General features: G+C 36.7%; 1 protein-coding gene across 1 annotated transcript in view; it reads right to left on the bottom strand.

Moving 5' to 3' along the window:
- Positions 1-699: 699 nt before the first annotated feature.
- Positions 700-26308, bottom strand: part of gfra4b (GDNF family receptor alpha 4b) — a 71157-nt gene continuing 45548 nt past the window's right edge. The window contains exons 2-8 of the mRNA XM_058407514.1: positions 22793-23068; positions 19452-19532; positions 11762-12107; positions 10160-10269; positions 7909-8043; positions 4961-5124; positions 700-1834 (exon numbers count right to left, since the gene is read on the bottom strand). Of these exons, the coding sequence (XP_058263497.1) occupies positions 1694-1834; positions 4961-5124; positions 7909-8043; positions 10160-10269; positions 11762-12107; positions 19452-19532; positions 22793-23068 (1253 nt within the window). The 3' untranslated portion in view covers positions 700-1693. The remainder of the gene's footprint in view (positions 1835-4960; positions 5125-7908; positions 8044-10159; positions 10270-11761; positions 12108-19451; positions 19533-22792; positions 23069-26308) is intronic.

Here is a 26308-nt window from a genome sequence, read left to right as displayed (position 1 = left end):
GCTGGATGTAGGATTTTACATTTAAAATAAAATCCCATTTGTTTAGTGAACTCTCCTTCTCACGGTTTGAATGATAATGTGACCAAGCATGTATGCTATGATTTAAGTAGCTCTTGTTCAGAATTTTTTTCCCCCACATTGCTTGTCTCAGTATTTGAGATAAGAAGGATTGTGTATTAAGATGATGTCCTCCAATGTCCTCTATGCAAAAAAAAACAAAACATAGACTTTACAAGACTAATACAATAAATTAATTAATAATATAAAATGTATGTATTTAGGTTCAGTTCGAGGTTTTCTGCATTTACATATCAAACTTTCCATAAATTTGAATATAACACACTGGCATTGTATTTAATACAGCTTCTATCCCAAGCCGTGATCTCAGAAATAAATCGGCATGAATGCAAACTCAGAATATTATAAAATCCGAAAACATGCCTGTGTTTAAAACCATGTAGATTACTCTTACATAACATCGAAGCCTTTAGTTATGTCTGAGATGAGAATACTGATATACACCTTTTCTGTATTAACTTTCACCTTGTGCACGTAAGTCAACTCTGAATATGGCCCAAAAAATATTATGCTGGGAGAAAAATCCACAAAAAATAAAAAACAAAAAACAAATCGAAGCTGAATTTCCTCAAATGCATTATAGCTATAAGAACATTATAAATACTGCTTGTACATAATGAATTGAATTCATCAATGCTAATTCAATACACTGCAAATGTGCAGAATTGATTCAGCACTGTTTATGTTACTGTGCTCCAGGACAGTTTAGTATGTTTTTTTTAAGTTTTACACAATTCATTTGAAGCGTCAGATTTTTGTCAGGTGTGTCTGAGAAATAAAAGATTAAACTATACAGGATTCAAGAGTGTAAACCCAAAGGTAAATAACATTGTAGAATTGTCCACTGTTTTTGTCTCAAATGGTCCATTGTGCTTGCACAAGACTAAAGCAACAGATATCACAGATGTTTGGCTTATATTTGTTCTTCAGTCAGGCATAGAGAAAAAGCGCTTACGTTCCTGAACACACACACACACACATAATACCTTGGAATGATCTAGAAACAGAGATATCCCAAATATCGGTTCAAACGTCGAGAGGCCTTTTGTTTACCTTCACCCAGAGGCTTTCCAGTCCGGATATTGATCAGAGGCAGCCCTAGTCTTCGTCTTCAGTCAACTTGAACAAAATGACATTAAATCCCAGTTTACTCCACAGGCGCCTCTGAACACTTGAAGTGATGCATGAGGAGCTATAGAAAAGAAACGCGAGGCTGTGACTCTTCCCTCCACACATTTCAGCCTAGTTTAGAGCATTGCACATTAATTTGGTTATCAAACGCAGCAGGCACCACACTCATAAATGTCCCTAGAAAATGTAGGCCTTGGAGCTAAAATTATTCACAAACAATAAACTCTGATATCGACTCTGCATAATGATATGTACATATGTACAAGGATGATTTCCAATTAGATTAACCATACACCAGGCACCAGGTCCATTAATAAACTGTCTTGTCAAATCCAACCATTCCACAGAAATACACAGATAGCACAATGAAACAGGGAGAGGGGCGGGTGGAGGCAGGTTTTTTCCCCATAGTCTTGATTTTAAAAAAAATAACATTGCAGTTGGTCCTTTGGCCCAGGCTCTGTGTCTGTCCCACACAAGTATTTCACTGCTCACAGCTCAGCAGAAGGAGGAGCAGCAGACTGGTCAGTACTGGCACATTTACCAGAGAGGACACCTGACCAGAGTTACGCTGTGTGTCGGTGGGAATGGTGGAGTCACCCCAAAGTCTCTCCCTTTCGGTGTCCTAAGAAACAAAGAAACCATAAAAGATAAATTAGATAAATTAGATACATTATTCTTAACAGCATTACTGCATTATTAGCATTGGTGCATTATTTATTTAAATATTTTAAAATTTATTAATGTTCACACAACACTGCCTAAAATTACTATCTGCAGGATTAAGGGCTTTGAAAGACAGATCAGCTGAACATATAACAGAGTTAAATTAATTAGTCAGTTGTTATGAGAGAGAGAGAGAGAGAGAGAAATAAAACCAGTAGACAGACAGACTAATAGATAGATAGATAGATAGATAGATAGATAGATAGATAGATAGATAGATAGATAGATAGATAGATAGATAGATAGATAGATAGATAATGGATTGCATAAAACAATATACATACAAATGTAATTAATTTATTACATTAAAATAAATATTAAAATAATTACATTATTAAAATTATTAATTAAATAATATAAAATGTCGGTTTAACCCCATTTTCTGTTCATCTGGGATTGTACATCTGGGATTGAAGTTGTGGTAGTGGATTTCTTATGAGAGTTTTCAACACAAAAAGACAGATGGTTGTTGCCCCAAGTAAGTTGTAAATAGTAATGGATATTTAAAAATACATAAGCATTTAGGATGAACATACCCAGTCTAACTGGGATTTCCTCTGGGTCAACTGAGACCATGACCAGGAGTGGTTACTGATATATGAAAGAATGAATGAATGAATGAATCTATCAATCAATAAATCAATCAATCAATAATCAGTAAACACAGGCAATGAATATGAATAAACCCACCCTGGAACTGTTAAAAATTGCCATAAATTGGCCCCATGAGCCGAGTGCACTGTATAATATGGTGGTAAATCATTGATTATTTGGAGCTGTTTTGTGGTTAATGATGCAGGAGCTCTTGTGAAGATTGATGGCACCATGACGTCTGCTAAGTGCCAGGATACTTTACCACAAACTGGGTTGCCTTTGTCAACAAGATAATGACTCCAGCATCAAATTGGTTGCAAATACTTGAGTCTCAGGATTTGAAACTATTGAGAAGCTTACCTAAGTATATAACACCCCTGAGTATATAAAAGAGCATAAACAATAATCTTTAACCTTTTAGATACAAATTACAAACACTGTCTCTATGCTGTTATTTTATCCAGAGGGGGTGCCAGTCATTTTGAAAGTTTGTGTTGCACAAAACAAAAATGATAAATACTTTTCATGTAAAACAAAATCAACAATCTATGTTTGAGCTCAGAATATGCAATACTCATATTTCATCTGCTTATGATTCTAAAATTGAGTTTTATATTTTTTTCATAATTCTAAAATTATTAATATGGGATAACACTTTATTGAATTAGTTTTTAACCAATACTGTTCAATAACTCATAGGTAACTATGCAGGAACCATGTAAGAAGTCAGTAGTTTATTAACTCTCCTATGTTAATCCTATAAAATGTTAAGAACTACTAGTTATATAATAACTACTGATTAATTACGGATCATACTGATATTAAATCTCAATAGCATAGCCTGACCTTCCTACTGGAGATCTTCAGCCTACTCCAATGCCTCAGTATGTAGCATGTAAGTATACTGTACATATTATTTCATTATTAAGGTCTCTTCAAAGAACACGAAACTTCACAAGTAATGACTGAAGTGTTACTGTGTTGTTCTTCAGTAGTTAATGATTATGTGGAACGGTAATTAATTGCTATTTTTTTATGAATTAAAATAATATTTTACAAACAATTTCATAACTTTGTTAATAGAGATTAGACTTTGTACCTTTGTAGGATATTATTGTCACTTCTCTATTTGGACCTCGACAGAGTAAAAAAAAACAAGACTCCTATCAAAAGACCTAAATAATTCAGATAAATATTTCTATTTTAGATACTGAGAAATTAGAATAGGTTGAAATATATTATGTAGTAAATCGGAAGAAAGGTAAGGCTTAGCTACTGGGAGTTAATGCTGGTATAAACAGCATTGAACAGAATTAATAAATAGTTATTATAAAAGAGCCGTTAAGCAGGAGAGATGTAAGACTCGGTAATTCCAGCTGAAGTTTCAGTGAATTAGTGCATAATTAATTTACTCATACTAAATACTTTTTGTATAATTAATTAAGACACTGTAATAATTTTATGCAGAACCCTAGGGTTCTTTATTTAGCTCCAAAGAACCCACAAAGTCAAAAAAGTTTCTATAGGGACACCAAAGATAACTTTTGGCACAATTTACATTATTCAGCTAAATTTTGTAAATAAATAAATAAACAAATAAATAAATAGATAATATATTGTACATATTAAGGACTTATGGTTGACTTTTAAAGCTGATGTGAACTTTTGGTTAATTAACTTTACTAGTTAACTAACTAGTTTAGTAACTGCTTGTTTGTACATTTAAGGACATAATATTAGTATTGGATGCTTTACTTCTAATACTTCTACTTTCATAAATTCTTACACTATGCACGATTTTAGGTGGATAATTTTTTAAAATTATTATTATTTTCATTGTTTGCATTATAGTATCATGTTTAAAGTCACTGAAATCTACTCTGTGTTACTTTATTCAATATTGTTTATTAATTAAAAATTGTAGTGGTTATTTGAGCTGTCGATAATACTGAAATATTTAGTTCAGTGTAATATTTTCAGTAAAATACAAATCAGTTGGAAATACATCCAATCTATGAAAAAGAATAAACCCACAAAAGTTTCTCGAGAACTTTTTGACAGGCTACACAGGATTCGAAAGATTGAACATTTTAAGGGGCTCTATAGAACTTTTTTTTCGAAGAGTGAAGTTCTTAGTATTTTATAGTAATAAGGAACTACTTGTTCCTTCCTGCAAAGTTGCCTATGAGTTATTGAACAGCATTATAAAGTGTGACCCGGTCTTAGTCGGCATTAGTTTCACTAAAGTGCTTTGAACCATATTATCAGAGCAGCAAACTTTATTTTCACTACAAAAATTTCTTTTTGTGTGTGAAATTTCAGGACTCCACAATCTACGAATCTACAGAATTGAAAGGTGCTTTAGCGACATGCCAAGATGAGAGTGGCAGCAAAGTGCCGTCTTCTCTCTTCTCCATTCCCTAACCTTCACCTGTCTTGAAATGGTTGGGCTCGCAATGTTCTCTTCTGTATCCATGGAGACAAAGCCAGAAGAACTGTTTCGTGCATCTCTGTCCGTCACAGGGATTCGACGATCTGTTTGGCTGGGAGTGGGTGTGTGGTCCATTCCATTCCCGAACATCAAAAGAGCGTTGTCTATTCACACACACACACACACAAAAAACAACAACACACACAACAGGTCAAGAGTCAGAGACTTTTTGGAGATGGAACAGCAAACTGCCCTGTAGCGTACTGAATCCCACTTTAGACAGACTCCTGGTTCTTTTATGAGGCGGATATTTGAATTCAGAGCGATGAGAGAGGCAGCCGGACGGGGCCGCCTCGAATAGGCAAGACGAGCACTCAGTATTCCTCAGAGGTCCCTGAGCTGCACCTGCCTCTCCACTTCCTCTCATTAACTCCCTCACAAGTGGCTCAGCTAAATGGCTCTCAGGATCCACAAACTCCTCCGCACACATCCCTCATTTCAGAGAGGAGCAGCAGAGTTCGTTTGCATGAGACATCTCTGTTTGAACAGGCTCGCGGCATCAATAATAGAGATGAATCACGGTTTATAATTTAAAAAAAAAAGAAAGAAGAAAAACACAGGCTGGTCTGCTATGAGGACGTGCGAGAGTGACAGTGAAGAGAGGAAAAGAGGTGGGCATTAGTACGGGAAGCACCTGCTGAGTCTGAGAGGGTCTAAAAGGGGGAACGAAAAAGCATTCCTCAGACACTGGCAACAATGGATCCTTGCCATTTGCCTTGTCTCTGATCATGAGACGATATTACAGAAATAAGAAGAGAAACACAGAAAGAGAGATGCAGAAGGAAAAATAGAAGTGAGTGAGAGTGAAACAGAGAGTGAAAGCAAGCGAAACATCCTCCGGTGATTCATACGTCTCGTCATGATACGTTGACAAATGCACGCATTTGCTCCGTTTAAAATATTAATAGCAAAGAACATTTCCATGAATGAAAGCAAGGGGAAAGAAATCCTTCCTGCCTGAATGATGCATGAGGACACAAGGCATGTAAGACAGATGGGCTGATTTTTTTTTCATGTGTTTGTTGTTTGGTGGAGTGTGAACATGCTAACGCGGGAGATGTTGGGTCTCGGCATTAAAACGTCGACTTGCTAATACGCTCTCTTAAGGCCACATTCATAAATCATTATGTGATAATGCTTCATTTGATAATGTGTTGTAATTCCTTGATAACGGAGGAGTCACTATTAACTGGAATAGCATACTAACTAAATAACGTATATAACTTGTAGATTTATAAAGCGATTGTAATATTTATTAACAATTCTGAAACATTATAAACATTTACAATATCATTGGGTGCACCATAAAAAAACAGCAACCACAAAAAATATTATAAGCAACATGTGTGTGTGTGTGTGTGTGGCCAATAAAATTAGAAGTGAAATTAAATTCTGAAAGCCAATTTAAAGCCATCATAATAAGCACAGCTAGTTATTTTAGATAGTTAATCGGGTTTTTTTAGTACAGGGAACTAGCGACAAATATTTAATAGATATTACATTTGTTTCATAATTGAGTCAGTATTATTTAAAAAAGGCATTATAATGAATAAAATCAATCTAAATGAGCATAAATTAAAATAATAATACATGATATGATAATATTAATGTATCAATTGATTCTAAAAGATCAACAATAATATGATCTGATACAATAACATCAAGATCATACTATAAATATGAAAATCATATTTATAATGAAGCCGTTCAAATGATGTCATTCTCCATTCATAAGGCATTAGAAAATGTGAAAATCTGAAACTGTTCAGATTTCTGTGATGTGTACAGCATATATGTATCTGTGTGTGTGTGTGTGTGTGTGGATATTCATGTATATTTTATTATATTTAGGTTCTTATACTCTATATAAGCCCCAATAAGCTCCCAGAAAAGGAAATCTATATAGTGTAAATTCTAAAGACTTGCTATAGAAATAATCTAGGCAGGTGTCTGTGTAAACATACCACACTCATCAAAGCGGCCCATGGTTTCCTCGGTATTGCTGATTATAATGTGTGATGAAAACTACATGTAGTGCATTCTTTATATGACATAATAAACGCTGCAATACTGCAAATTCAATGCCTTTACATAAATCATTTAAAAAATGTGTGGAATGCCTTATGAACAGACTTATTATGAATGCTTACACACAATAAGTCATTAAGAGAATACGTTAGTAGTAAGTAAAGCCTTACAAGGCATTATTAAAGTGTATGAAAAGGCTTGTTAGGAATTATTACCTACTTAAAGTTATAATGTTTTATGAATATGGTCCATTGCTGTCCAGTCACCTGCAACTCATCCTCCCATGCCATCAAATCTTGGTAAAGGTTGCGCTAATTGGAAGCATTTGAAAGTATTCACTTCAGAGATAATCTGTTCTGATCCGTTCATCGATGTACTTGTTAGGTACAAAGGCAGCCATCACATCTCTCAACACTACAACGGAAAGCAAAGAAGTGCAACAGTCCCTCCACTGTAGCAGCTCATTAAACAAATATGCCATCACAATGCTCACACTTGAGATTTTAAAGCAAGCACGAGCTTGCACCAAGGTTGTTCTGCCGTAATTATGAATGCAATATGGTCTGCGTTATAATGCACATGTTTTTCACATCATCTGAGAAACAGAAGATCACAGCTGCACACATATCCAGACCTAAAAGTAAAATGCATTTCTGTCACTTCTCATCAAATGACGATGTTAACGTAACCACGCTGATAATGTACAAGTCACCGCATTTATAAGCATTTACAAGCAGTTATAAGCTCAAATTGTTGATTACTGCAGAACTCGGATGAGCTTATTGGAAACTGGTGATTGTAATATAGACATATCAGGCTTCAGTGAGTATAATAATCAAAAAAGTGCACGGGAGACTTACTGAGACAGATGTTGTTGGTGAAATAATCCAGAAACTCTGTGCATTGCTGTCTCTGATTGCCGCTCGCTGAGCATGTGCACCAGGGCGCCACGTTGGATGTGGTGTTGTCCGCGTAATTTGGAGTGATGGGACTGCCTGCGCACAAGACACTTTTTATAGAACGTTTTTCTCTAGACATGCAGACATTTCGGAGATCACTGAAATAAATTGATAGAATTTGACTTAATTAGCTCTTAAGCAAAAGCAACACACCGCTGCCAAAAAGCTGCTTTATTTGCAGGCATATCTGATCATTTGTCTCATTACAGAGTGAACAGTATATTGGATATATTGATTCATGTATTCTTTATCCTGCTCAGGACCAAAGTGGATCTGGATCCTATCCAAGGAAAACTTCCTGGATGGGATGCCAGTTATCCATACACACACACACATTCATACAGTGGGGCGATTTAGTGTAGCCAATCCACGAACTGGACTCTGGGAGGAAACCAGACATCCCCGAGGAAACACGGTAAGAACATTAGAAACCCGGCAGAGACAGCAGCCCAAGCTCAGGATGGAAACGCTGACACTAGAGCTGTGAGGCGATGATGCTACCCAGTGTACCAACTCTTATTTTTATAACTTAACACTGAGATCGAGTGTCAAATCTTATGTGGTTAATGAATGTTGTTCTGAAGTCTTTGTTACCATAGAAACAGACTTCTCACTCTGGCAGGCTCTTGATTTAAACTTTTCACACAACTACACTATTTAGGAAATAGGTTCATTAAGACTTCTTTGCATGATTAAGCTTTCTACCAGGGTTCTACATAGAAACCTTCATTATTCATTAATCTTTGCATCGTCCGCAACACAAAAATAGGAGTTATATGCTTACATGAATCTCTTGTAAGGAGCTGCTGTTGATTGTTGAATCTCGTGCATGCACTTTAATTGGAAACCATACAGGCAGCTTTCTCACTCCGGTTGGCTTTGCATGTGAAACTTTTTTTGATATTCAAAATCGATGAAAATTGAATGCCAAACAAGAGGCACTTTCAATCATTTATTCAGCTTTGAGAGTTTCTTATTGGGCAAACAGAAAGAAGTGAAACAACAGACAAAAATTGGTATCGTTGGCTAATTCCTGTGGTATAAGGAATAAAACACTTCCTGTTCTAGGAGCATAGCACATCCTGTCTTGTTTTTATTCCTTACTTGCTTATCTGTTCTTTTCCCCAGTTGTGTTAACATTTCATTTACAGTAGATAAAAGGTCTGAAATTGCCTGTAAGGCAGGTTGATCTGTCACATGTCGAAAACAATCACCAAGCTGTCACAATGAACTTATTTAAGACATTTAATGTATATGCACAATTCAATATATCTGTGACACATCAACGTTAAAAGAAGTGACAGGAATAAACAAACCAACACTTTCACACCTTCTTTCACCTTACTATTTAAAAAGGTTTCAAAAACTTCTACTTCTTTCCGTCTCCTCATTCTTTCCCAGTTGAATACGAATTCCTTTACTGTCATTATAGTAGTTCAAGAAGATTGAAGACTTATACAACAAAGTGCAAAAAATCATGACTGAGCACTTAGACTTGCAGTTCAAATGTATTCTTTGTGGCCTGCATTTCTATTTTGCGTAACACACACACACACTTTTTGTCTATATAAAATGCCAAGGCAAAAAGTTGGATTGCTAACTCGTGTTGAATGTGTCAAGAAAGGTTATAAGTGTCTTTTTGCTCCTCAAACTGCAGGTAGACTAATAAAACCACCCAAGTGCGAGTATGTGTGTGTGTGTGTGTGTGTGTGATTGGTGTGGTAGGTCTATGAGGTGCTGGTGGCAACACTTTTGAAATGCATTAAGACTGTCTAGGTTTGTGTTTTAGAGGCCAGGAAAAAATAGGCTCGTTTCCAGAGGTGATATAAAACAGTGTGCATTTCAAGCCAATCGCCATCAAAGGTATTTCAGAGAGCAATAACAACTCCTGCACTTCACAGACTGGATTTGGACAGCATCGTATCCAAGCCTCTAATAATATATTCTTTCAACGTCCCTCTCATATTCATATACACACACAAACACAGATACAAACACCAAAGTTTCTGTCTGTACCTGTTACTTGTCCTTTTTATCATTCATATAACTTGTTCTGGCATTTATTTTTTGTTTCTCCACAGCATCTCTCTCTCTCTCTCTCTCTCTATACTGTCAGTTCAAGAGGCTCTTCCCACCATCTTTTTGTACCTACCTATTAGGCCGGTGTAGGCTACGAGACAGGCAGCATAGTTGCCGTGCTTGCAGCCGCTGGCGGACTGCTCTTCTGGCTGACAGTCATACTGAAACTGGGCCAAACGGGACCTGGAGGACAACCAGAGAGCACAGGATATTCGTTAATACATGCTGAACACACACACCCACCCAGCCACCCACACACACACACAATGGAGAGATAATGAAAGTGGTGGGCATCACGCTGGCCAATGCAGAGCAGGACTCCCGGCACGATTATTACTATTGCCACAGAGGAACTCTTGACTTCAGAACAGCATGGTGCATCAATATAACTCTGCAGTTACTTTTATGAACTTCAGTGCAATTGAATTTTATCTGTAGAGCACAGTTTAACAATCTTTTTCCTTCTACTTTTCCTGGTGGGGGTCGCAGAGGAAACTGGCTGAGAAGGTCAGATCAGACTTCTTTATCCTTTTCATTATCAGCCCATAGCCAGTTTCCCTTCCAAAGGGGCAATTCCATTTGAGACTGAACTGTCCATCATGCACCCACCATCTGACTAGCATTGCACCTGACCCCCACTCTTCATCTTAATGGTGCTGACGGCAAATGTTGGCTCCACTTTACCATTTCTGGGTTCAGTGGTAGGCCAGGTCACCAAACACTCACCTACGGACACCACACCCAGATCTGGCTCCAGGGGTGAGTCCCGGTAACCCTAATCCAGTCAGACTATGCTTTATCTTTTTTTTTCCTACCTTACATGGCCTGGTCATTATAATCGCTTTTTGCCTGACCTTTGTCCTTTAGATCTGTTCACCAAGTGTGGACGCATTGCAAGCATTAACCTCCTCAGTGACTTAGCCCAGAGGTTCACAAACCCGTTCACCACGACATGGTCATAAACCACAAAATTTCAGCACTAGATCTAGATCAAGCAATAACTGTATCAGAATTTCAATTCTTAAGTCCATTAACAAAATAGGTAAGCAGTACAAAAGCATCTGTCAAGGCCTCCGTCCTACATAGAGCTCATCTTTTACTTCATCCGTAGTTATTCTTCTAGTAGTGCAGTTTTTTGTGGTATTTATTGAATCACATTCTGTCTGGTACTCCAACAAACTGGTCAATTTGTTAAATAAAGAGAGACAGATATACAGAGTTTAACAAAAAAAAAATATATTTTTTTTCCCTCATTTATTCAATATTTAACTATGTAGAATATTTCTATGAATTTCCATTAAACTGAGACTTGAATGTCAGGGCATGTGACTGCTAAAATCTCTCAATAAACCACAATTTTAACCTTAGACAATGATTTAATAATGCATATCACTAAGCAATGCATAATTTATGATTGTTCAACTTAAACAAACTCCAAACCTGAACTTCTGAACTTTCCGAGAGTTTTATTTGTCCTCTGCCAGGAGCTTTTGCTTATTTAACCAAGTTATAGTAAGCCTTAAGATGCAAAGCTTGAAGGAAAAAAAAGTCACAGACTACTTCTTTCTCTAGAGGCCTATTGAGAATTCAAGGTCCTACCTGACTATTCAACAGAGTTCAAGTACATTGACTCTTTTTTCCCCCACCCACGTACACTTGGCTCACGCGTACTGACCTGCAGATGTAGTCGGCTCTGCAGCTCCTCATCTGCGTCAGACAGCTGGGTTTTTCTGGCATCTCGTACGAGCAGCCGGGGACGATGGTCTGGCGTCGTCTCTCCGAGCATGCCATATCGCTGCAGGGACAGAAGAGCAGCTCATGCGTGTATTCAGGGGGCACGCGGTCAAAAAATCGGCGCAGGGCCTTGTTGCAGCGGGAGCGGTTGCACAGGCCCGATTTGCCTGAAGGCTTGATACATGCTGACACATATTCAGTGCGCAGCCTCTGGCACAGGTCATCCACATTGCAAGCTTTGGCCGCATCCAGGCACCGGTTTGCCGTCGAAAGGCCAAGATCAGAGTCTGCAAGGGGTTAGAGAGGGAGCAGGGGCAGTAATGAACATTGTGTGGTGATCAGAGGTAAGATTAAATTACTCATAACCTTTGCTCTTGCCATTATACTGTGTTGACACAAAACTCAGGCACTCGGGTTTAGGGTCTCGCTACATTCTTGGAAGAGGGAAAAAAAAATTGGAAACAGAGGAAGTTTGCCACATCTCAGTTGAAAATTGGAAAGAAGTTAAGGTCAGTAAAACCCAAGGGAAATGAAAATAATAATAAAAATCAATCATCCACTCTTGTCTCTGCCTGCCTTGCTCTTTCATTACATGCTTTTTCAGAATCCGTTAGCAGATGGATTTTTTGCCCTGGAAAAAACACAGACAAAGCCTATCTGCATCATTCAAAGGAAGCGGCTTTGTTGGGGTTTGCAGAGCTGTGGAGAAACACAGCTGTGAATCGGAGTCGACAAATAAGTTTCCTTGTGGGGTTGAATGAAAGCGAGGTGGATCATTTAAGAGATAATGCAGCAAAAGGAAATTCAAAAAAAAATAAAAGTAAGAAAGAAACAACTAAACAAACAAATAAAAGCAAATGCATATGTGAGGTGGCCGGCCGTGTCCCATCCCAGCGGTGGCCTGTGTTTAATTTTGCGCATAAATGAAACTGTAAAAGATCTCTGAACACTAGCTGAGCTAACTGTGTAAAAAGTTGAAGACTGAGTGCATTTTATCTGCATCTTTGAAGAGTTTTCAGAAAGGTGTCCGAGGCACATAAATATATTTACAGAATAAAGCCTGAAATATGTTCCATAATCACTCAGATATTCATTCTATATTCCCTCTGTTCTAGCCTCTAGACACATCATACACATAAATAGTCCCATCCAAAGCAGCAGTCCACTATTGAAACTTCAAGGACTCGAGCTTACAGCTCACAATGGGAGATTAGAGAGCTATCAGTCCTCATCATCAACACAGCAAAGTATGAAGAATGGCTTTACACGTTACAACATATCATGCTTGAAATTGATCCATGTGACATTAGATGTCATGTTGCATGTCATTTACAAAGAATCACAGTGCAAATTATGTCACATTGCAAACATAGGAAAGAATATTTTAATAAGTTTGTGTATGATAATTGTCTTTCTACAAAACAAGAACTTCCCCCCTGACACATTTCAAGAATGAACTGGCATCTGTTCATGAAGGAGTATGTAAAGCAAAACCTTTTCACAGACTCTTTCAATGCTGTGGGCTGTAATATATTTATTGCAGCAATATGAAGTCTCTTAAGTGCTTAAGTGTCTTAATAGTATTATCTTACTAAGATACTGACACATAAGTCAGAGAATCTAAAGTGTGTGTGTGTGTTATTGATACCACACACTGTTGACTGATCAAATCTAATTTGTCAATAGGAGCTGATTCATTTTCTAGACAAGTCACAGGTTTATACAATTCTAATGGGTTTCTATAGTAACAGCTCACTCAAAAGATCTCATACAGTATAAATTTTATATAATCTAAGCCTAACAATAAACATAATCTAGTCTACCCCACTCTATTCTACTCTACTCTACAGTGTTGTACTCTACTCTACTCTACTCTACTCTACTCTACTCTACTCTACTCTACTCTACTCTACTGTAACAGTAACACCATGGGAAAGGACAGAGGGCTTTCAGGTTTTTTCATTAACATGACAAACTACAATTTTTTAATTATATTACATAAGTAATAATGGAACTGTATGTAATAAATAAATAAATAAATAAATAAATAAATAAAGAGTAATCTCACAAACATTTTAAAATAATAAATAAATAAATATATTTTTTCATAAATAATAAAAAATAATAAAATAAGTATGATTTCAAAATGATTGTTTAAACAGAACTGGCATCTGCAAATATAATACCTGCCCTTCCATGGTATTTACACAGGCACTCGCTGGTCCTGAAGTGACTTTTAGGATGCAGTACATTGCACAGCTGCTGCTCAGATACTCTGTTAACCTAGACACCACCTTTTATTATGCATTTTTAAGTAGAACAGTTTCATTAAGACAAACATGCAAAACAGACAAGACATGATGGTTCGGTTACATGAACGAATTTTAACACTGAAAGAAACGTGATGGTATTTACAGCTTTATTTTACATTCATATGTTTAAGAGTTCATGCTGCATCATTCGTGCGTAACACAGTACAGCAGGTTCTCTAACCTGCCATTATTAAACACATTATTTGACACAAAACAAATGAGCTTCAGGATCAATATACAAGAAGCCATAATTAGACATATATTTAATAATCAACAAGCAAAATTATCTGAACTGGAATCAATTAAGGTTTCTAGCATCAGTGAGTGAAATGACTCCCACACAGACCAAAACCGAATACCTTAACACCTTAATGAACATGCTTATGCTTGTTAACCGGCAAAAGTCAGAAGCACAGCTGAATAGAAAAGGTCAATATTTATAAATTTTACACCTGGACATCAGACTTCAGCAAGTTTACGACATTTGTAAACATGCTGAAATAATCTTTTGCTAATTTATGTAGAGTTAAATAAAGAATGAACAATTCAGTTAACATTTGAACCAAAGACAACTAAAATGTGTATTAACTTACTTTCCATCTATACCTAGATTATTCCTAATTAGGGTCACGGGGATCTGCTGGAGCCTATCACAGCACACATTGGGCAAAAGGCAGGGGTACACCCTGGACAGGTCACCAGTCCATCACAGGGCCACATATAGATGGACAACCACACTCACTCCTATGGATCAACCTACTCCTACCAATCAACCTATGTACATGTTTTTGGACTGTGGGAGGAAACCAGAGTACCTGAAACCCACACAGGCACGGGGAGAACATGCAAACTCCACACAGAAAGGCCCCTGCCTGTTCGAACCCGGGATTCAAACCCAGGACATTCTTACTGTGAGGCAACAGTGCTAACCACTAAGCCAGTAATTAATGCAGAAATTGATGTTATATAACGTCTTTTCTTTTGCTATAAAATGAGCCTACACTCTTAAAATAAATGTTTTTCTATAGAACCTTAAATGGTTCACATGGTTCACTTGCTTCATATATGGAACCACAGAACGCTTCTGGTTTAACTGAGAACAAAACTCCTTCCTTTTATTGAACAGGTTTTTATTTCAGTTTTATTTATTAGACAATTTTTTTTATCCATAAACAAAACAATTTTAAAACATATTGCAGTGTTATCTACATACAGATTCCATAAAATTAATGGTACTGATTTCACTGTATTCATTCTTTGAATTGCAGACCCGTTTTAATATAAAAGCTGTATGGCTCTAAAAAGAACCTTTTTTGAAAGCTCTTTAAAAAAAGAAAACCTTTTTCAGAAACTTTTTTTAAAATCCTAATAATTCATTTGTTGTCCCCTGTATGGGACTGTGGAGATCCTGTGTAGCTCCTTCAGCAGCAGACTGCTATATCCCCAGTGTAGGAAGGAGCACTACCATTGCTAACATTGCATTACAGTAATGTTCAAATGTGCAATACTTTATAATTTTACATATTTTATAGTTTTTATATTTTATAATTTTTGTATAATCTTACTTTCTTTTACTATTTGTGCTGCTGTTAGTGTATTACTGTTTGTATTGTGCAATACATTTTGTTTTATATAATTTTACATAATTTTCTTTTCTTTTACTATATTCTCTTTTTAAACTTCCTTCCTCCCTCCCTCCCTCCCTCCCTCTTTCTTTCTTTCTTTCTTTCTTTCTTTCTTTCTTTCTTTCTTTCTTTCTTTCTTTCTTTTTCTTTCTTTCTTTCTTTTTCTTTCTTTCTTTCTTTCTTTCTTTCAGTTAAATACCTGCACGTTAACTGTCTGTTGAACTGCTGTGACAATTGAATTTCCCCACTCATTCATAAAGTTTTATCTTATCTTATCTTACCTCCACTAGAACAGTCCTTCAAAAAAAATGAGTGCTTTTCAGGCACCCAAACTTGGAAAATGCCTCTAAATCAAGACTTCATTTGTCTTTATATTGTTGGAAAAAATCAATGAACAACGTCTGAACTTACTCTTCACACTCAGTGAACTGTGGGCTTAGATCTGTATGCAAGACAACTCCTTATTAGGTCTTAAAATGCTTGCAGATCAATTGAGCTGTTAAGTATGATTGTAAACCAAGATTACATCTCTCAGCGGGTTGCTTGTAGGTGCATATCATCATCCTAGATCTCAGCTCTCAGCAACTTGGCTAATTAATAACAATAATTGAGGTCTTGTCAGCTCTTATAAGAGCATCTAAGACACTAATCATGGGTGATTTGAATCTAGACAAGCTTTGTTGTTACGCTGGATTTGTGAAGTCTGGCTGTGACAGGACTTATGGGTTACACAGAAGAAGCTTTTTGTGATACTGTGCAGTTTATGTTAATCAACCCTGAACTGAAGTGAATAATCAAGCCTGAAAATAAGTAAAACTGAACATACTTCATGCTTCTGAACAACCGTAATTACCTGGTTTGCTGATTTGGTTGGGTTTAAGACAATTTAGTTGTTTGGGCTCATTGCTAGTTTTAGGGAGTGTCATGTGCAAAGATCTACAAATAAACATTAGGTACAAAATTACATTGTGTTACTTCAGTACTAATGTTTGAGCAAGAATCGAGGTTTCATCGGGACAACATTGTTTTCAATTCACCTGTTTCAGAGAAGAACTATTGAACCTCATTTATAATTGAAAGTCTGAGGTTTATTTTGAAATTTCCAATTCAAATTCAATTTTTTCTGGTCACATACAAAATCATACACATGCAGTGAAATGATTTTTGTACAACTGTCCATATTATGAAAAAAATAAATCAAATAGAGTAGGGTCAAATAAGGGGATAAAAATGTAAAACAAAACAATATAGAGTCAAATAAAATGAAATAAGCCTGTGCCTATCTCAGGCATCATGGCAGGATACACCCTGGACAGAGTGCCAACCCATAACAGGGCACACACACACACACGCACACACACACACACACACACACACACACACGCACACACACACACACGCACACACACACACGCACACACACACACACACACACGACAGGCAATTTAGAGACTCCAATCAGCCTAGAAGCATGTCTTTGGACTGTGGGAGGAAACCAGAGCAAAGCCACCAAACACAGGGAGAACACACACAGTGAGCAGGAGCGAAACTCGAACCCAGGATACTGGAGGTGTGAGGCACACGTGCTAACCACTAAGCCACCATGCCGCCATAAAATGAAGTAAAAAATAAATAAAATAAAATAAAATAAAATAAAATAACTATTTAATAATTTTTAAATAATTTTTTAATCGACATGTCGTGCTCACCTACCGAATTCTACGTCAACCTACGTCAACTATCAGACAAGTTAACCCATAATTCATGTTGCTAACCAAACATGCTACATAACACAGTATGTAACACAGTTCCCACCATGCATTGCTATACAGGATGGTTCAATGGTCCAGAGTTCAGGTGCAGATCCAAATACGACTGCTATGTTCATATATCTCTAAACGAACCGAACGGAGGAAGAAAAAGCACCAGATTCAAAAACACGAAGCCAGGTGTGAAAACGCTTCATTTTCTAAACCTGTAACTAACAAAAACCAACCCAGGCTAATAAAATTTGGCTCAGAGAGTTGATGAATAATTACAGATGAAACATCTTATCATTAGTTACATGAAAAATGTCCAAAATTACTAACAGGAATCATCAACAATTATTAAAAGACATGTGGGTTGATTTCATATTTAACTGCAATCTGCAGAAATGTAATGCAAAATATCTCACGAAAAAGGGACATTATGAAGTATACTATATGTAATACAAGACAATATGAAATAGTGACACCCTGTTTATCGATATAAATATAAATTCAAAATACTTAACCTTTAGATTTCTATTTGCGCTTAAGACAGAAGTTCACCCAGATAAAATCAGCACTAATATAAGGTAACTGCAAATGCTTCTGTCATGACCTGCATCCTATCACCTTTAGCGAGTAAGTTTAGTATATATATAGGTTTTATATTCTCATTTGAGCTGATCTCTCCCTTCCATAAAAATGCCGAAAAGTGTTGTCAGGTGTTTCTCAGATTGCTGTAGCGATAGGACAAATATAATAAATAACAGCACTAAACTGTATATAATGCACCTCTGAATGTTAATTTTAAAAGTAAATCCAAAATTATAGCAATTAAAGAGATTAGGTGATTAAAATGAGTTCATTAAATCATTGAACCTTAGGGACTCACACAAAAAAAGTTGTATTAGCATTTAGTCAGCCAGCTGGATAACAAAAAAACAACAGAATGATTTGGTTGGGTAACACACTACCATGCATAAGAAAAACACTCTTAAAATGACCAAGAATAGATAGTATAACGCAACACCAAATGAAAATATAAGCCTCATATTTCCACTCTGTAAAAGCAGTGACACTTGGAACCCATATCTTTTCTGCCCAGCTTCAGTAATTGCCCAAGTTCTTCTGTGAGCTCCAATTATACGTCTCAAAATGATCTCTACCTTCTGATGGTAGTTAATGTGTCAATCTGATTTTAGGGCTCTGATTTTTTATCACTTCCCACACTTGTTCTTATAGGGCTTTACATTTGAGTAATTGCAGATTTTGACACGGCAAACCCATTTCTGTTCTAACCCTGAGCAAGCTAATCTCCATTCTGCCTTATGTGTAGGTTAGAGTGAGTAAAACTGTCTGACAAATGAATATATGTAAATTCTCCAGCTCGCAATTACCTGGTTCACCTGTTTTCATACACGGGGAATGAAGAACTGGCCGTGGTCTGGGTCGAACTTCTCTCGAAGCCGCCCTTGCGATAATGCTAGCCTATTTTCTTTTCTCTTTTTTTCCCCATTGCTTTCAACACTTCACAGAATTCATCTGCACTTATTGTAGAGGTAGCTGCCACCCAGACGTATTTATACTTATAGTTATTTATCAAGTATTTATCTTTGCTCTTTCTCAATATCTTAGCAAACATAAAGCACTTCTCTATAGCGCATTACTTCTGAAACACTCGCCCTTTTTGTTTACTGATCCAGATGTAAGTCTGGAAATAAGTCAATACTCATTTTCTTTTCTCCTGCTGCGCTTTTTGGACTGATATAAATAATACACAAGAAAACTTGACTGCGAACCACAACAAGATGTGAATAGGGGCCAAGTAAGTAGAGAAATAAATGAATAGTTGTTTGCATTAAAAGGGGTTCAATTGTTTTTTCCGTTACTTCTTTTAATCAAGAGAGGTTATACTTGTGTATTCTCATTCCGAAATATAAGCTTACCTGCTGTAATGGAGGCTAGACGCACGTAGTCATACCCTTTCTCCACTGTCTCGTATGGATAGCTCTCCACCAGGTTGAGCCCTGAAAGAGATGTGATAGCACTCAATAGCTGAGAACCCTTCAGAAAAATGTAACAGTTTAACCCCTTAAACTCCTAGGACATGTCAGCAGGGCTAGATTTATATGCCTTGCCCTCACAAATACATACGTATCCTATTCATTTCACTGTAGTTCCTGAATAATTCATAGTATTTACTGAATAAAATGCATGGTGGCGAATAACTGAATAATAAAAAAAGGAATAAGGCGGTCAAGTGGGCCTAAATTACAGAGTTTATTTACCATATGTCAAAGACATGCAGTTGAAATCTCCAGACGGGTGAGAACTTCAATATGACAAGAGCAAGAAAGTTTAGCTGGCTAGACAACAACCGTGATATATCTGGGTGACATGACTATATACAGTAATGTTGAAACTGTGATAAATTTTGTCAGAATACATTTATCTGAGATAGTATGGTTAACAAGTTTTGCCTGTGCCTGACAAGTTCATATTTACGAGTTGGGAAATTCTAATTATGCATTCAGATCACTTTGGTAAGTAAGTAAGAGCTGGAATTTCTCTTAAATAAAAAAATAACAAGTTTTTAACTCTATATCTAGAAAATGAAGAAAAAAATGTACATCACGTGTGTGTCACTTTTTTATGTCTCTAATCAATTTAATGAAACTACTGTAAATTTTATCATGTATTATGCCTTAATCAAATCGTTTCTCTTAGGCGAATTAAATTTTCTTTGTATTTTAACTTGCTGCATAAACTAAACACATAACTGAAAATAGCTGAAATCAGCTGCTGAGACGAGTAAGCATTCAATTTCAACACCAGATGTTGCATCCAATGATTCCACCATGTTTTCTTACTGACTCGGAAACTCGGAGCTCAGAGAAAGCCCTGATTTTCCCCACTCATTATTATAACTTGATGGTTGTCGTGCGTCCAGCTTTTAATACTTACTGACATGTCTTGAACACAGCTTAATAAACCTGTTTTGTTTGCAATTTGTTACAAACCTAAATATACTGTGTTGTATCACTGAAATGTCTTCAGATTGTTTCAACTCGTACCAGCGTTGTTATGTCAGTAACATAAGCAAATAATTTAACTTATTTTGACTACATCCCCAACACTGCTTTCACTTATTACTCTATACCTTCATTAAGCATGTTAGTGGATATTCATTATTTTACATGAGAACAGCTAAAAAAACATACCTGTACTCTTAGTCTATTAAATTTCCATAGAAATTAATTTATTAATATATTTATTAATATATTAAGTCATACATTTATACCAATCTGTGTCAACACCAACTAATCACTAATCAAGGACTTGAAAATGTACAAAAAACCCCATTAAACATTAAAAAAGATTTTTTATAGCAGCTGAATTTCCAAGAAAAACCCGCCTACAAATATCCCCTTTCCCCTTTTTAATTACAATGACGTGTGGAGAATTTCTTCACTCAAATTTCACCCAAGCAGTACTTCAAGCACTACCTACTACCTTCTACTTTTAATTAAGTAAGATTTTGATTTTAATTTAATTTAATTAAGTGTTAAGTTCGTTTGACGCTTCCATCCCCTGCCATGTCACTACGAACCCCTATGGGTTCTCAAAGTCCTGGCTTTCTGGGAAAGCCTTTAATGAGTTAAGAGCTTTAATGAGTTAAGGGCTAGAGATTGATAAGAAAATAATTAGCGAATAATCAACCATAATTTTTTTTTGGAATAAAGATTTGGATTGGTCATGTATGCTAATTTTAGGAGTCAGTTTAGTCTGAAACAGAGCAAAGTTCTCATGGAAAAAGCTGTCATGTGGACCAGGAAGTGCACCATGGTACTGAACTGAGGTGATTTCGGTTACACTGGATCTGTGCCGCGACTCTTGTGAACATGAACGCAGCTCCAACGACTCGGGTCCACACTTGTTCAGGAAGTGAAGTAACCTGCATGTATATTTTAGCTGATGATGATATCATTAGTTTCTGCTATTCAGCTACAAGAGCATTAGTGAGATCAGATACTGATGTTGTAAGAGTGAGGAGGTCTGGGGTGAAGTCAGTGTTCCAGTTTATCATAAAGGTGTTCAGAGTTAAGTCAGAGCCTGGAGCTTGTTTTGTGCCCAGGGGCATCATGTTGGATTGAGCCTCTCAGCTCCAGTGAAGAGAATTTAAAAAAAAAAAATCTATATTGTATATAGATAGATAGATAGATAGATAGATAGATAGATAGATAGATAGATAGATAGATAGATAGATAGATAGATAGATAGATAGATAGATTTGAGCAATAGATAGATAGAGTAGAAATTTGTGGGAGAACCACAAGTTTGAGGAAGAACCACATATGGTCAACCACATTTTTGGCCATATTGTGCAGGTCTATGGATATAAACATGATTTATTTATAATATATATATAATTGTCAGATTATTTAAAAAATTCCATTATGCTTCATTTAATTGATAGCTTCTTCATATCCATATCCAGCATGCTGTCATGTTAATAATAGTAAACTTTACACCAGATCATAGAGTGGCTATTTAAAACAGAAGTATGTGCATATTAGCATGGCCCCATTGGAATCCCTAGCTAAAAAACACAACAAAATAAAGTATTTGTGCTTGAGTTCAACCTTATATCTGTTGCTTATGTTTTTATGTGTTTTATATCGATTTGTTAAGATCAATAAACAGAAAGATGCTTTTCACACTGGTCATGTTTGCTGCAATCTAAATCAGAGTGTGATTGTTCCCACCACCCTGCAGCGTTGGTCAGGTTTCAGACCCACGTTATTCCATCGAACCCAGGTGCTTTTTCATTCGTCTTACATCATCACAAACATACGTGGGGAACACAACCATATCAACTCACCACATTCGGTGTTTTTTTATATTTTGGTGTTGTTATTATTATGCACAGTAAGGCTGTCAGTCACAACTTCTGAGTCAGACAATGTTCCCCTGCAACACGTTTGTTGTGGAAACTAATGATGTCATCATCGCATAAAGCACACATGCAGATTACTTTACTTCCTGAACGAGTGCAGATCCGAGCATGAGCTGCCTTGCCATTCACGTATATAGTACAGATTCAATGCAAGCGCACCTACAGGTAGTCTGGGGTTCAGTACCACAATGCGCTTCCTACATGACAGTTTCCACATGAACAATTTTTCTTGCTCTGTTTCCGCCTGTGTGTAAGCCCACTGTTACATCGCACAGTATTTACAGTAAATCAGTGATATGTAGGTATATTTGGCAATAAACAGGATCTCACCGTGAATGCCAGACTGATAGAGACTCCAGTATATACTCAGACAGTTCTTCTCTTTCTTCATGCCACGTCGACACTGGCAGCCATGCAGCGGGCTGGACAGCAGAGCCGACACGGCATTGGCACACTGGCTTCGTGCACCAGGGCCCAGCTTCACGGTGCCGTCTCCGGCCACACACTGCCGCAGGGTCCTGAGGCGCGGACTGCATGTCTCATCGCTGGAGCATGAGTCCCCAGCCAGGAGGCAGTCTCTTCCTACACATAAAATCACCTGCAGGGCTGTAACATACACACACAGAACAGCATCAGTACAGAAGTGTTTTAGGTTTACAAAGAAAAAATGTTTTGAAATTATAATACAATTTACTTGATCAAGATTTTGTTTTAGTGGAATTGGTCCCTCATTTTGGTTCATTTGGCTGCCCTTTAAAAACAACACAATCATCATGATGCCCATGACAAAATAATCCATCACTTCCTAACACTGGCCCACATCTGCAAGATATAGTTCATAAATCTATCATTAAGTTATGGATATCCAGCCATCCATCCATCCATCTATTCATCTCTATACCACTTATCGTATAGGGTCAAAGGGAGCCAGTCTATTCCATGAGACTCGGGTCACAAGGCAGGGCACACCCTAGACAGTTTGCCGATCTGTTGCAGAGCACAATCACACACACACACACACAAACACTCACACGCACACACACACACGTCTTTGCATTTGGGGGCGGAAACCAGACTGCCCAGAGGAAACCCCCGAGGCACGGAGAGAACAGGCAACACATGGAGGCTTAAACTACGGATACTTTAATTTTATTTAATTGATTATATGTATACTTTTTTACTGGAATGCTTTATGGAAATACTGAGAGTCTTTGTGAACAAGAGGACAAAGATATTAAGATTGCATAAACAATCACCACTGGCAAATTCATTATTTTTATTATTATACACACAGCTCCCGGTAACCTACCCCAGCCCTCCCTGGGCATGTTATCTTTACAGGAACACATAAATGAATCAAAACTTAGGCAGAATTTATAAATTTGAGAACTTGAGAGCATGAATAAAGGGACTTGTGTATACATTATCATTCGGTGACCTCAATTTAGTATCTCGTGGCCACACTATGTACGCAAAATTAAATTTCTTGGTCTCCCCAGGGTTTTGTACAAAAAAAATAAAATAAAATAAATAAATAAATAAATAAGGACAAAAAAAATCTGTAAAAGCTAGTTATAGAGATTATTTGTTTTCTTCATCCTTCACAGATGGATGAGATGTAAATCTTGAACAAATTCCCACATTTGCATGAGTAAAGTATGTCACTTTCTGGCAATATTTTTTTTTTTTTTTATCGTTTAATAAACCTCTTTGCAAAAGAGAACCTGTCTTAATGCATTTTAATGATGTTTAATTCAAAGTGCGAGACAACAGATTCTTCCAGGAGGAAGACAGAAAATACTAAATAACTACAGGCAAGAACACAATCATTCAGCTCATAAATTTAATTGCATCGGAAAAGAGCTCTGGGCTGGAAGTTCAAACTAAATGACAAAATGTGTGTTATTTTAAACATGTTAATGCAAGTGAGCGCTTCTGTACAGACAGATTTGTCTCGGCATATTTGTATCTTCACTCACGGCAAAAAAAAACAAAAAAAACCCCAGTTTGCTTCACTGTTCACTGACAGCTCAATATTTTCTAACGTGACACATCTAGGGAGGCTCATAATCACATACATATATTGAGTAAAGTCACAGAGCCTCTGTCAGGTGAGCAGGCGTCGTGTGCAAGCGTTTCTGCGGATACAGCACACGCTTAGCTAGCATGACTACCCACATGAGAATAAGTGGAGATGACAGGAGGCAAAATGGGACCTTGTATTGTGCTTGAGCGCTGTTCTGCATCAGCAGCTGAACGGGATTAAGGCAAGGATAAATGTGTTTGATACAAAGCTGGCTAGCAAGACTTCGATCAAACAAAACACAATGAGACAATGCATTATTTAGATCCTTAAAGCTTCCTTGTTCCCCAGCTTCCACATAGAGGCATAGAAATAAGTTGAACCCCGTCTCTGGATTTTTGAACCGTTAATTTTTTCCACGCAGTCTTCTGTTTATGTTAATTAATGAAAATAGGCACGTAAGGAAGACATGTAACAGAATTTTAATAAGAGAGAAGCGGCTTTGTTTGGGAAGTGCTGCACAGTGAGACCTTGGGTTTGGTTGCTTTAATGTGTGATGATGTTAATTAAGGCATTAATGATTAAGAGTGTTTTCACACTTGGACTGATGCACAAGTCCACACCCAGAACAGATTCTGGATCGATTGGTGGGCTGGTCTATAATCACATTTCATCGCTTTGTAAAAGGCATTAAATCAACATCAGTTTATTGGTTTTTTTATTATTATTTTCTTTTCACTCAAGCGAGGAATAAGAACAGACCTTTTTGGATGCATGGCAGATATCTGTCAAGGAATATGTGTAAACAATAAGCCATATAGCCTGATATCTGATATCTTATGAGCCTCATATCCTGTATTAGGTTTTTGTCCATCACAAGATGTACGGTTTTCTTGTGTGTTTGTTTTTACAATATTCTTAGTGTACTGAGCACTTCAATTTTATTCAGTTTTTCTTTTTTTTTTTGTTGTATAGCACTTTTAACAATGGACTTTGCCTCAAAGCAGCTTTGCAGAAATATAAAAATGTTATAAAAATAAATTCTAAAATTTTATATGTAAATTTAGTAGAAAAGAAAAGTCCTAGCGATGATATTAGGGAAAACAAAACCTTGAAAGGAACCCAATTTGCCAAATTGTGAAAACAACCAAAATGTTGTACTTTTCTCAAAACAGCATGGTGCAAGTAGACAGGGTTAATAGTGTAAACTGAGTATTGCTATCATTAGGAAAGTGAATAATCTTGCAATAAAATAATTTCATACATATTTCATCAAAATGACTATATTCCTCTCTTAATACAATTAATAATTAAAAAAGAAGTGCAGAAAGTTTTACAGCCTGGCCTAGGCTTTCACAAACTTTTGCCACGTCAATGACAAACTGCAAACTTAAATAAAACCAAGCATGCCATATCAAATTGCAGAGTAAATCAAATCTTCCAAACACACAATGACAAGGCCAGTATATTCGGGTGTAGCGATGTAGAAATTTTCACTTTCAACAACAGCCATTGGTCTGCTATTCTATCATTCTTTCCTTTATTTCCTTTAATATAATGAGCTATTTGCTAGTTACATCTAACCCAGACCTGATTCAGGAGTGTTTCAGTAATTATTCAGTAAATTAAACATTTTATTATTGGGAAAATTATGAGTTGTGTCATTGTTTCTATTCCTAGCTAGTTGACGGGTAGCTGAAAGTCACATTTTGAAGGATTTTGTTTCACACACCCTCTGATACAGTAATGTGGTTAATGTGGAGCAAAAAGGTTTAAAAGGTTAAAAGGGTTTCAGAGAAATAGGATGTTTCATCAGCTGTGCA

This window comes from Hemibagrus wyckioides, linkage group LG14 (assembly GCF_019097595.1).
Source record: "Hemibagrus wyckioides isolate EC202008001 linkage group LG14, SWU_Hwy_1.0, whole genome shotgun sequence".
Lineage (NCBI taxonomy): Eukaryota > Metazoa > Chordata > Actinopteri > Siluriformes > Bagridae > Hemibagrus > Hemibagrus wyckioides.
Note: the sequence above shows the minus strand (reverse complement) of the source record. Positions and strands in the feature narration are given on the sequence as shown.